This window comes from Protomyctophum bolini (assembly GCF_963924005.1).
Source record: "Protomyctophum bolini genome assembly, chromosome: 13".
NCBI lineage: Eukaryota > Metazoa > Chordata > Actinopteri > Myctophiformes > Myctophidae > Protomyctophum > Protomyctophum bolini.
The window spans coordinates 44027763-44041720 of record NC_137874.1 but is presented as its reverse complement, the minus strand read 5'-3'; the positions used below and the strand labels follow the sequence as shown (position 1 = coordinate 44041720).

General features: G+C 44.0%; 1 protein-coding gene across 1 annotated transcript in view; it reads right to left on the bottom strand.

Annotated features, from left to right (window-relative positions):
- wdr44 (WD repeat domain 44) overlaps positions 1–13595 on the bottom strand; it is a gene marked incomplete at its 3' end in the record, with an annotated part of 46953 nt that extends 33358 nt beyond the window's left edge. Inside the window, 6 exon segments of the mRNA XM_080781242.1 lie at positions 693–808; positions 2161–2345; positions 2985–3195; positions 5563–5643; positions 8266–8308; positions 12963–13595. Of these exon segments, the coding sequence (XP_080637368.1) occupies positions 693–808; positions 2161–2345; positions 2985–3195; positions 5563–5643; positions 8266–8308; positions 12963–13045 (719 nt within the window). The 5' untranslated portion in view covers positions 13046–13595.
- Between the last annotated feature and the right edge of the window lie 363 nt (positions 13596–13958).

Below are 13958 nucleotides of genomic sequence, written 5' to 3'. Positions count from 1 at the left end.
CAGAAACCGTCTTCCAGTAACATCATCGATGGGGAATACAAGTTTATAGAAACTGCAGGCTTTCTAGTCATGAACCCTGCGAAGCCATCATTTTCACGATAATGAAAATCTAATTTTTTTTGTAAAAAAATATCTTGTTTAAAAACATATCTGCCTAATGATGTCACTGGAAGACGGTTTCTGAACTGCCCACAGCCCTCCTATATGAGACACAGACCGAGTAGAAAATAATTGCGCCATTTTTTCATGATTATTAGTGAGGACCTATTATATGAAGATAGGTTGAAAAGTGGTGAAGTGGTCCTTTAATGACGTTTCTCAGACGTGGAAACGATTATACAAAAATGTATAAGCGATTAGGGCGATTAGGGCGATGATGATGTCATTAGATAGCATTTGAAACAGACTTATAGCATGTTATGTAGACAGCACTAGAATTGCATTGTATATAGTCATAGCACGCCATAGTACATATGTATAGCATAGTAGTATATATGTAAAGTTTATACGTATAAATTTCATTATATAGATATTCCACTGTTACTTTCTTAGCTTACGCATGTTTCATGATGAATGTTTTTATGTGATGTATTCCCATGCTTTTGTTCTTGCTTAATGTAAGTCGCTCTGGATTAAGAGCGTCTGCTAAATGCCTAAATTGTAAATTGTAATCATTGTGAGACAGGCCTAACCTGTCGTCTGACTCCAGGGGGAAGTGTCGGGGGGGCTTGGTCGGACCCGAGGACGTCCCGTCTTCGTCTTCGTCTTCGTCTTCGTCTGCGCAGGGCGGGTCCGACAGGCGGGGAACCTGGTGGGGGAGGGGCAAAGGGTTAACGATGCAACTAATCACTTTGTAATTGATCCCTTTAACTTCTGATTGGCTGGCTGTGAGTTGATCGAGTTGACTGATTGGGCCATGAAAGTGTCAAACCTGTTCGGTGCTCGTTAGTGCTCTGTCTAATCAATTAGACTAACCTATGTTTCTATGGCTCAGTGGTGCTCAAACTATTTCATGTCAAGGACCCCCAGAAATTATTATCTGTAATTGGCCACCGACCACCCATCTGAAAATATGTTGTTCCAGGGACCTCTCAGAAGCAAAGATTTGAGTTACTCCACGGGCTGGGAGCACCGCTCCACGGGCTGGGAGCACCGCTCCACAGGCTGGGAGCACCGCTCCACAGGCTGGGAGCACCGCTCCACAGGCTGGGAGCACCGCTCCACAGGCTGGGAGCGCCGCTCCACAGGCTGGGAGCGCCGCTCCACAGGCTGGGAGCACCGCTCTACAGGCTGGGAGGGAGCGCCGCTCCACAGGCTGGGAGCACCGCTCCACAGGCTGGGAGCGCCGCTCCACAGGCTGGGAGCGCCGCTCCACAGGCTGGGAGCGCCGCTCCACGGGCTGGGAGCGCCGCTCCACGGGCTGGGAGCGCCGCTCCACGGGCTGGGAGCACCGCTCCACGGGCTGGGAGCACCGCTCCACGGGCTGGGAGCACCGCTCCACGGGCTGGGAGCACCGCTCCACGGGCTGGGAGCGCCGCTCCACGGGCTGGGAGCGCCGCTCCACGGGCTGGGAGCGCCGCTCCACGGGCTGGGAGCGCCGCTCCACGGGCTGGGAGCGCCGCTCCACGGGCTGGGAGCGCCGCTCCACAGGCTGGGAGCGCCGCTCCACGGGCTGGGAGCGCCGCTCCACAGGCTGGGAGCGCCGCTCCACGGGCTGGGAGCGCCGCTCCACGGGCTGGGAGCGCCGCTCCACGGGCTGGGAGCGCCGCTCCACAGGCTGGGAGCGCCGCTCCACGGGCTGGGAGCGCCGCTCCACAGGCTGGGAGCGCCGCTCCACGGGCTGGGAGCATCGCTCCACAGGCTGGGAGCACCGCTCCACAGGCTGGGAGCGCCTGTTGGGCAACTTTCCCGTTGTTGTCAATCACCTCGGGAGTGTTTTTGGCTACATCTAGCTACTTCTAGCAACATCCAAGATGGCTCCTGGTGCGTCTCGAAATGTGCTTCCGATTTAATGGTCCTAAATGCCCCCCCCCCCCCCCCCCCCCCCGCTCGGGGTGTTGCCATGTCACAACCTACTCAGATCTACAGTCGACTAAAATGTATTTTCGCGGACTTTGATGCCGTCGCAATGACAAATGATTTTACACTCGCTCCGCCTACCTGCTGTAAGAGATCGGCGGACCTCGTCTGGGTCTCCTCGCTGGGGGGCAGACCCCTGGACGACCCCCCCAGGGTGCTGGTGATGTCGGGGGGCTGGACCACCACGGGGTGGGGGTGGTCCGAGGGTTCCTGTGCTCCGTTAAGCTGTTTCTGCGTGGCTGCGTCTGAGCCGTCCACCAGACCGTCTGTAGACGGGTTAGAGCAGGTACAAAGGTAGAGGTAAAGACAGTATATAGAATCTATATATATATATATATATAAGACACGTGAACGCGGGAAGCGAACGCAGCTGTTGTGGCAATCTGACACACACACAAACACACACAAACACACCCAAACACACACAATCACACACAAACACAAACACACACACAAACACACAGAGCTTTTTTTTCCTTTAAGTTTTTTTTGTTCTCTTTTGTTAATGTTTTTTTAGCAAAAATATATTTTTATTTTTTTTATTCTTAATTTTTTTATTTTTTAAAATCTTCTATATAAGTATAACGTAATGCTTAAAACACCAGAGCGGGTTGTATACAGTATGTATAACGTAATGCTTAAAACACCAGAGCGGGTTGTATACAGTATGTATAACGTAATGCTTAAAACACCAGAGCGGGTTGTATACAGTATGTATAACGTAATGCTTAAAACACCAGAGCGGGTTGTATACAGTATGTATAACGTAATGCTTAAAACACCAGAGCGGGTTGTATACAGTATGTATAACGTAATGCTTAAAACACCAGAGCGGGTTGTATACAGTATGTATAACGTAATGCTTAAAACACCAGAGCGGGTTGTATACATTATAAAACATTTACCGTGTTCGCCAGCAGGGGGCGGCGTGGGCGCGGGCTCTATGGGAACACGTGGGGGCGGGGCTTCACTGTGCTGGTGGTGGTGGTGGTGGGCGTGGCCGCGGTGCTTTGGCCCCGCCTCCACGGTGAGCTGTTCCAACAGCTGGGCCACGCCCCCCTCCTCCTCGTCGTCCCCGCCCCCTTTCTGGCTCTCCTGGATGATGCTGTCGATGATCTGGAGAGAGAGAACATGAAGGGTTAAGAGATAATTCACCTCCTTTATGTAAGGGATAATGTCTGGCTAGGTGGTCGTTGTAGGGAGATAATTCACCTCCTTTATGTAAGGGATAATGTCTGGCTAGGTGGTCGTTGTAGGGAGATAATTCACCTCCTTTATGTAAGGGATAATGTCTGGCTAGGTGGTCGTTGTAGGGAGATAATTCACCTCCTTTATGTAAGGGATAATGTCTGACTAGGTGGTCGTTGTAGGGAGATAATTCACCTCCTTTATGTAAGGGATAATGTCTGGCTAGGTGGTCGTTGTAGGGAGATAATTCACCTCCTTTATGTAAGGGATAATGTCTGGCTAGGTGGTCGTTGTAGGGAGATAATTCACCTCCTTTATGTAAGGGATAATGTCTGGCTAGGTGGTCGTTGTAGGGAGATAATTCACCTCCTTTATGTAAGGGATAATGTCTGGCTTGGTGGTCGTTGTAGGGAGATAATTAACCTCCTTTATGTAAGGGATAATGTCTGGCTAGGTGGTCGTTGTAGGGAGATAATTCACCTCCTTTATGTAAGGGATAATGTCTGGCTAGGTGGTCGTTGTAGGGAGATAATTCACCTCCTTTATGTAAGGGATAATGTCTGGCTAGGTGGTCGTTGTAGGGAGATAATTCACCTCCTTTATGTAAGGGATAATGTCTGGCTAGCTGGTCGTTGTAGGGAGATAATTCACCTCCTTTATGTAAGGGATAATGTCTGGCTAGCTGGTCGTTGTAGGGAGATAATTCACCTCCTTTATGTAAGGGATAATGTCTGGCTAGGTGGTCGTTGTAGGGAGATAATTCACCTCCTTTATGTAAGGGATAATGTCTGGCTAGGTGGTCGTTGTAGGGAGATAATTCACCTCCTTTATGTAAGGGATAATATCTGGCTAATGTCTGGCGTGTTTGCTATTTTTGAATTGGAATCGTGAAAAGTACCCTTTGTATTGAATTTCAAATGCATTTAGTTAAAGGCGCAGTGAAATGAAAAATACGTTTTTCACACTTCTAGACCATATCCGTGGTCATCATATGGGCATACCTAACAATGGATGCCAAAAAAATGGGAAAATTCTCATTTCTGTGTGTTTTTATATCAAAGGTCCATAAAAACGATTGTATTATTTATTTATTAAAACGAAAACGTGCTGCGTGATGACGTGTAGAGATACACATCGATAAAAGCCAATACAAATGAAGCTCACATGTTTAATTCCCCATGTCTGCGCATCCATGCAACACAGCTGCTTCTGATTACAGATTACTCCGTTTTTATTTCCATTCAAGATAACATTCAGACAGTGTATTACTCGGTTTCAACTTAATCATCACGCTAAAATATGTTTCTGAAAACATTATAGGGTAGAAATAAGCCACATAACAGTAAACTGGTTGTGCTGGGCGACCGTCTGATTTATAAACAAACAACACCACGCTGTTGCGCATAGCATTAGCCACCGTCCCTAGCTACCGTCCCATCGCCTGAAGGGATGCGACACTCTGATTGGTTCAGAAACTTCAGACCGGTGTTTCATGTGGAAACACCATTTTCATGTTGTTCACCATTTCCGTTTCACTGCGCCTTTAAGGTCTTCCACTGCCGGCCTGCTCGCTTTGCCAAAAAAAATGGCTAACTCTGGCCCGTTTACATTGATGTGAAAACTGATGTTGATTAAAGGACAACTTTCGGTTTTTTTCAACCACGGTTCACGTTTTAGGTTATTAGAGAAAGTAAAAGATGAATTTTTCTTCATTTGCTGCTTTCTTTCGTTTTAGGTATTTTAGCTGTTTTTGACAGGGGGCGGGGGCATTCGAGCATGGGGCTAAATATGTATTTCTTTACAAAATGTTATAGCGATTATTTTTTTTATTATTTACTATAGTCCTACTAGACCCCAAGAAATGACATCTGGCCACAAAAGATCACGAGATCTACTGAATGTGTCAAACTGACATATTGAGCCTATACACAGTGTGGCTTCCCCCAGTAGGCTACCTTCACATTCAGTAGATCCTGTGATCTTTTGTGGCTAGATGTAATTTATTGGGGTCTAGTAGGACTATAATAAATAATAAAATAATAAATCGCCATAATATTTTGTAAAAAAATACATATTTAGCCCCATGCTCGAATGCCCCCGCCCCCCTGTCAAAAACCGCTAAAATCCCTAAAATGAAAGAAAGCAGCAAATGAAGAAAATTTAACACTCATCTTTTACTTTCTCTAATAATAACCTAAAACATGAACCTTGGTTGAAAGAAACTAAAGTTGTTCTTTAATGAGCTTTGTCCCCGTCAATAAATACATAAATAAAATAAAGGTAGACCAGACCCACCTGGAGCGAGTCGTCAGGATGAGGAGCGTCGGACGGAGCTGCAGGTCCGACCGCAGCCTCTGCTGCTGGACTCACACATTTCTGAGGGGTCAGAGGTCAACATGAGGTCATTAGGTCATACGGTGGGGTCACAATGAGGTCACAATGAGTCTTGTTTTTGTGGAAATAAAACGATTCTTCTCTCTTGGTTTTCTTATGGTTTTAGTTCCAACATTACTTATTATTATTATTAGGGACACCCCACTTTCCTGGGGTTTTTTATGTGGGTAATATGTGAATGTAGATATTTTACTATTTCAAAGTGTCCATGATGTCATGGACACTGGGCTCACTTCCTTCCTTGACTACAATTCCCATAATGTTTGGTGCACTGCTCCTCCTTGTGGATAGGGGGAGGGGCTGTCTTACTGAGACAACATGTAGTCCAGGAAGTAAGTGAGCCGAGTGTTCATGACATCATGGACACTTTGAAATACTAAAATATCTAAAAAACACAAAATACCCACATAAAAACCCCAGGAAAGTTTTAATCTGGTTGCAAAAGGGGTGAAGTGGCCCTTTAATAGTTTGCTATCCATGTCAAATTCAACGTAACGAGGTATTATTCTCGTTGTTGTGGTTGGAGGTAGACGGAACCACACAGGCTTCACATTTACAATCACACTTCTTGTCCGACCATCACAACAAAGACAAGCAAGTCAGAGACTCTGAGACTGAGGGCTCAGAGTCCCCCTTATCCCTAAACGTCTTTGCCTTTTTTTACTACCATTTGTGACTAAATTTGACTGAGGGACTGCCATTGGATTTTTTTGAATTTTCGTTTTTTTCATGTCATATGAAAGCAGGGAATCATAGCTTCAAATTTACGTATTTGGTTGTTCAGTTTGACCCACCAGTTTTGGAGATATGGCGTATAGAGTAATGTCTTGCAGAAAACAGCGAGTTGAGAAAACAGGCTTGAAAAGGTTCACTTCTGTGGACTCAAACATTACACCTATAGCTACATGTTTGGGCATTTATTTCATATTTACATGTCTTCTGTGGTCTCTAACATTACACCTAGCTACATGTTTGGGCATTTATTTCATATTTACATGTCTTCTGTGGACTCTAACATTACACCTAGCTACATGTTTGGGCATTTATTTCATATTTACATGTCTTCTGTGGTCTCTAACATTACACCTAGCTACATGTTTGGGCATTTATTTCATATTTACATGTCTTCTGTGGTCTCTAACATTACACCTAGCTACATGTTTGGGCATTTATTTCATATTTACATGTCTTCTGTGGTCTCTAACATTACACCTAGCTACATGTTTGGGCATTTATTTCATATTTACATGTCGATTTCAGCTCTGACATGCTCTAGTATGTGACGAGTCTGCCTGGGCTATTAACTAATTTTGAAAAAATAAAAATAAAAATAAGTTTTTCTCCTCTGGTAAAAAAGCTGTAATTTGCGCGATGGAAGTCTCTCAGTCAAATCTGGTCACATTTTAACAATTCAAAAATGTTTAGCAAAATTATTAAAAAAAAGAAAAAAAAGGCAAAGAAGTTCAGGGATAAGGGGTTTAGCAGTGACAAAAAATGTCTTCAAAGCATAAACACAGTTGCGAGTGCCTCAGCATTCCTTCAGTACAATGTTTTCATCTATAGGTTAAAAGACTGTAGGCTGGTTTTTTCCCCATTAGTCAACAAACGTTAAACCAGTCTGTCTGCTTCTGGCTGAGTCACAGTTCTGTAAAACACCCTGGGTTCACCAGGGTCATGTTCCTTCAGGACGGAACCGTAGAGAAATGTGAGAGTCAGCTGGTGTGACAATAATATGTTTCAACTAGCAGAACCACCACAGGGGCTTAATCTATCAATATCTAAATATCAAATATTGCTGGGAGATCTGGTTGAGTTGGATCCTGGTCTGGAGTGGAAACTATAGGGCTGGGTACTCGATTTAAAAAAATGTTATTAATTAATTAATTTTGAGGCATTGAAATTAATTAATAAAGAATGTGTTTTAACCGCGTTATTGTTTCTGCAATTAAATTATTCAAAATCAATCAAGTCCTAGTGGAAACCTCATAGCATGTTCGCAAAACGTTACTCGTCAGGATTCAAATTCAAAAAGCATAAAAAAGTAGCAGATCTACAAGCTCAAATGTACCCGTTTCGTAGCCGTGGATAAGTCTTTTCTTTAATGTCACGTGAAAGTAGGGAATCATAGCTTCAAATTGACATATTGGTTGTTCAGTTTGACCCTCCGGTTTTGGAGATATGGCTTATAGAGTATAATGTCTTGCAGAGAAACAGCGCGTTGAGAAAACAGCCTTGAAAGGTTCACTTCTGTTGAAAAAAAAGCAGATCTACAAGCTTGTAGATTGTGCTATTTCTTGAAAAATCGTGAAAATGTGGCGCAAATCTTTGGATATATATTCTCTCAGAGCGACTCAAATCTTTGCATCTGGGGGGTCCCTGGAACTACATATATTCAGAACTATAATAATAATTATAGAATAATAATTCTGGCGGTCCTTGATTTCCGTGAAATATTTTTAGAACTACTGACATAGAAAAAGAGGGGGGGGTTTTTTTCAGAAAACGGTCAGTATTTAGAAGACATTGGTAGAATCTGGAGTCCGGGTCTCAGTAGATGATATTGTTCTGTTCTTTGTTCAACACACTGCTATCTAATCAACGCACCTGAGTCAGCTGACTGCATGGAATGACAAACTTTGCAGGTGACCTGGAAAAAAGGAAAAAGACAAGAGAGAAAACAAACAGTTTAGAACACGTTTGACATGAACAATTTAATTCCTTTCCTTGTATCATAAAAAAAAGAAATCACACCCGTGACCCGTGTGAAGTGAGGGGCGCTAATGTATTAAGGTCTAACTCGTGCCGATTTGGTGATGTAAAACAAACATTCATTTATCTTTATTGTCAATGGCGTTTTTAAAACAAACAAAAATAACACCCCTGTGAAGTGAGGGGCGCTCTTATCATCGTACATCACCAACATACAGAGTCATTGTGTCCTTGAGCAAGACACTGAACCCCAAATTTCTCCTGATGTGCTGGCTAGTGACTTGCATGGTTTCTGCCGCCATCGGTGTATGAATGTGTGTGTGTGTGTGTGTGTGTGTGTGTGTGTGAATGGGTGAATTGATGCACAATCTATGTAAAGTGCCTTGGATAAAGGCGCTATCTAAATGCACCGTTTACCATTTAAATCATCATGACGTAAAACAGACACACTGTCTCTTTGCTCAGAGAATGACGTAGCATTCTCCATCCATGTATGTGTTGTTTGTGTTGAACAACAACGTACACTAAAAGATGGACATAGAAAAGCTCCACTCTACTAGGGTAGGTACCCTCACAAAAAAACATGCAGTAATCCTGGTCTCTAAACTGCCTCCCCCTGGCCAGCCGGGGCGCCTGATGGAGGGGAAAGGAACTGGTCTCTATACTGCCTCCCCCTGGCCAGCCGGGGCGCCTGATGGAGGGGAAAGGAACTGGTCTCTATACTGCCTCCCCCTGGCCAGCCGGGGCGCCTGATGGAGGGGAAAGGAACTGGTCTCTATACTGCCTCCCCCTGGCCAGCCGGGGCGCCTGATGGAGGGGAAAGGAACTGGTTGGAATAACGTGTTCCTTCCACGCGCTACGTCCAACCAGGGAAACTCCCCCCTGTCAGGTGTAAAGGAGCAACTTGGACACTCAGGCATGAAGGAAGCATGAGTTCAAGTCCGTTGCTCTCCCCTTGTCCCCCATATATGGGGACTAGGTTGGTCTCCCCTTGTCCCCCATATATGGGGACTAGGTTGGTCTCCCCTTGTCCCCCATATATGTGGACTAGGTAGGTCTCCCCTTGTCCCCCATATATGGGGACTAGGTTGGTCTCCCCTTGTCCCCCATATATGGGGACTAGGTTGGTCTCCCCATGTCCCCCATATATGGGGACTAGGTTGGTCTCCCCTTGTCCCCCATATATGGGGACTAGGTTGGTCTCCCCTTGTCCCCCATATATGGGGACTAGGTTGGCGGAGGGTGTGTAGAGCCCAGGATCACATTAGATGATTGACACAGGGGTGAAAAATGGGTTACAAAATCGTGGGATAACAAAATATATATTAAAAAAAAAAGAAAAGCTCCACTTTGTGACGTCATCGGGCATTGCTGTAGCCCCGCCCCTCTGGCGGTATATACGTACAGTAGAGTCGCTGACATCGGGGTAAAATAAATGCAACGTTGAAACATTTAATTAGCCTAATTAAGCTAATTCTTCTTCTACGCTGCCAAGCTGGCGGCCGGCCAACGCCTAGTGAAGGTGGATGTAAGTCTTAAAGGGAAACCTCAGCCTTTTTGCAAAAATAAATATGTTAATGACGTTTAGAAGATTTAGAACACTTTCCCGGGGGTCTTTGTGTGTAATAATGTGTGGTTTAGAACACTTTCCTGAGGGTCTTTATGTGTGACTTACATTAAGCAAGAACCACAAAAAAAAGCATGGGAATACATCACATGTATATAAAAAGCATGTATCATGAAACATGCGTAAGCTAAGAACGTAACAGTGGAATATCTATATCATGAAAACTATACATATAAACTATACTATCCTATACATTATGTACTATGACGTGCTATGACTACATACAATGCAATTATAGTGCTGTCCACATAACATGCTATAAGTCTGTATCAAATGCTATCTAAGTAAAAATAAAAGTGCTATCTAAGGGTTGCTATGGGCCATGAAAAGGTGGGTCTGAAAAGGTGGGTCTAAGGGGTGCTATGGGCCATGAAAAGGTGGGTCTGAAAAGGTGGGTCTGAGGGGTGCTATGGGCCATGAAAAGGTGGGTCTGAAAAGGTGGGTCTGAGGGGTGCTATGGGCCATGAAAAGGTGGGTTTTCAGACTACGGCGGAAGAGACGTCAGAGACACTGGGCTCACTGCTAAAATGTAAGATATCTAAACCACACATTATTACACACATAAAGACCCCCAAGGAAAGGGTTCTAGATCCTCTAAACGTCATTAACATCTTTTCTTTTTTGCAAAAAAATAAAAGGTGACTTTAATGGTGACCGACTGGCACTGACTGCTGGCCATTTGGAGACATTTAGAGACATTTAATTTAGTGTTCAGGTAGAGCTCTGGAAACACTTCAACTGAACTGTAGCAAGCAAGGTCACTTTCACCATGACACACACACACACACACACACACACACACACACACGTCGCACGCGTGCACACACAAACACACACACAGCGCTGACTAGGCTCTCTCCCTCCTACCGACAGAGAAGCGAAGCGTGCACAAATATTGACCTGTGTGTTCTCACATCATAAACAACATGTGACTTCAGTACGGTGGCACTCACTTTACACACTGTGCACGCGCACAGTGTGCACACACAAACACACACACACACACACACACTGAAAGTATTGTTTTTGGCAGCAAATTTAGTTTTAGTCATAGGGCTCCATTTGTCACCGCTAAACCCCTTATTCCTAAACTTCTTTGCAAAACATTTTTTGAATAGTTCAACTATAGTTTGCAGATCTACAAGCTCGTAGCGCGGCACCGAGACGTGCCGCGCAGCCGCGCTACGAGCTTGTAGATCTGCTATTTTTGAAAAAGAATCGGGAAAATGTGGAGCAAAATCTTTGAACACACACAACGTTTTTAACTCAAATCTCTATGTTTCTATATCAGTGGTTCTCAAACTATGTCATGTCAAGAGCCCCAAAAATGACTGGATAACTGGATGGATGGGGCGGCGCAGATAAGAGCTATTTTAGGCAATGTGTGCAAGTGTTTTAAAGTGTTGTACAGTAACAACTATAAAAGTCTCTGTAATGTTTATGTTGTACTATTACTAGAAAACTCTCCAAAACGAAGGGATTTCAGATCGTTTACAGCCGGGCTGTTGCCCTGAGTCCAGGACGTTGGGCCTGACGTCGAAATAAAAAAAAGGTTCGCTCTGAAAGAATATATATATATTCAAAGATTTGTGCCACAATTTTTTTACGATTTTTCAAAAATAGCAGACCTACAAGCTTGTAGCGCGCCACTCGGTGGCGCGCTACGAGCTTGTAGATCTGCTATTTTTCAATAGCTAAAGTATAACATGATGCTTAGTTAAAAAAAACACCCAAAGGGGTTCCCGTACAGAATGGGTTTAGTAGGCTAAAACCTAACCTATAAGGTTTCTGAAAACATTCCTATTCAAAAAGATTTAACAAAATCAATTAGGTCTATATCAGTACAGTATATAGAGCGTCGCAGTCCCGCCCCCTTTCAGAACGACGAGTGGCCCAGGAAATGAATCCCAATGCATTTTTCCAATAGGCATTTCAAAACGTATTTATTTAAAGACCTTTTAAGCGTCGCACGAAGCCAACTCTTGTCGTGACAAATGATGACAACGCACACAATTTTTCGGGCCGAACAAAGAATTATAAAGTAGAAAGAAAACGGCACTAGGTTACGACACTTTCTTTGTTGTTTTTCTTCTTTGTAATTATTTGTTTGGTCCAAAATATTGTGTGTGTTGTCATGATTTGTCACGACAAGAGTTGGCTTCGTACGACGCTTAACCCATTTAACAAACACACGCGCGCACACACACACACACGTACACGCACACACACACACACACACACACACACACACACACACACACACACGTGCACGCGCAAGCACACACACACGCAAGGACACGCGCACGTGCATACGCACACAAACAGTTAGATTAGATTAAAACCACTAAGCAAGACAAATTGGTGACATGTGCACGTGCACACACACACACACACACACACACACACACACACACACAAAGGTTAGTTTTGATTTGATGAAAAGTCACTAAGACAGACACATTGGTGACAGACAGACAGACAGTTTGTTAAACCGAAAGACAGACAGACAGACAGACAGACAGACAGACAGACAGACAGACAGACAGACAGATTAATTGTCAGACAGACAGACAGTTTGTTAGACAGACAGACAGACAGACAGACAGACAGACAGTTTGTCAGACAGACAGACATCATAAACAGATCACATGAATCAACAGCTGATGTCCTCCTCTGAACATTAAATATCATACAACATTATTACACTTCAGGAGAAGGAGTGACGTCAGACATAAATAACACATCATTCTTACCCTTCAGGAGGAGTGAAGTGTTAACATTATAATATAAATATTAATACATATTATTAGTTCTCACCCAATTTACAATTTACAATTTAGGCATTTAGCAGACCTTTAGGTGAGGGACTGAAGTGTTATTATAATAATATAAATATTATTCTCATTTCTCACCCTTTAGGTGAAGGACTGAAGTGTTAACATTATAATATAAATACTGTTCTCACCCTTTAGGTGAGGGACTGAAGTGGACGTCTTCTGGAGCATCGTAGAACTCCTCGGTATCAGAACTCACGTCCTCCTCGTCCATGACGACGAAAACACACTTTTATAGATCCTTAATAACGAAAATAATACAAACTATAATAAACTCTGATTTAAATCAAACCAGTGGCGGTTAGCGAACCTGCTAACACACACACAGTCACACACAGCACTATACATGCATGTGTGTGCACATGCACGCGCCCCGTGCGTGTGGGTCCAGACGTTTTAATGAATAAATCCACCCAAACCGACAGCGATGAAGTCTAAAAGAAATGTTATTTTAAACCGAAACGTCACTCCCCATGACGTTAAGGGTTGAGCTAGCCTAGCCTAGCCTAGCCTACATACACACACAGTGTAACAGAGCTAGCCTAGCCTATAGCCTAGCATACATACACACACACAGTGAAACAGTGCTAGCTGTGTTATAATGCTATCTTGTCTCTCTGTTTGTGTCCAGTTTGTCCAAAAACCATGAAAATAAAGTCCAAAGTGTTGCACTCCTTTAGGTCTCTGAGTCTTTTAGCGTCTGTCTGTGTTGTGGTTTCTATAAAGTGTGTGTTTTTAGATGAATGTCTTCCTCATTCTGAAGACAGTATGTTTGTAGAAGGAGCAGCTAGCACAGACTGTTAGCCACCTGATGCTAACTGACAGACACACACACAACACTAGGGTTGCCACGTCGTCTGTGTGAGAGGAATATAAGTAAGCAAAGCAGGTCTGTGGAAACGTAAGGGCCTTTTCAAGGACCATTATTTATTCCAGTGGTTCTTAAAGTGGGGTCCGGGGACCCCCAGGGGCCCTTGAGGGAGTTCCAGGGGGTCCCCAGCTAAATTATAGTTTCGAGTTAAATGAACATTGATTTTACAATATAAATTGGGGTCCCAGAGATAGAAATTCCATTAAATGGGGGTCCGTAGACTAATGCATGTCAGACTGGGGGTCCATGAAATTAA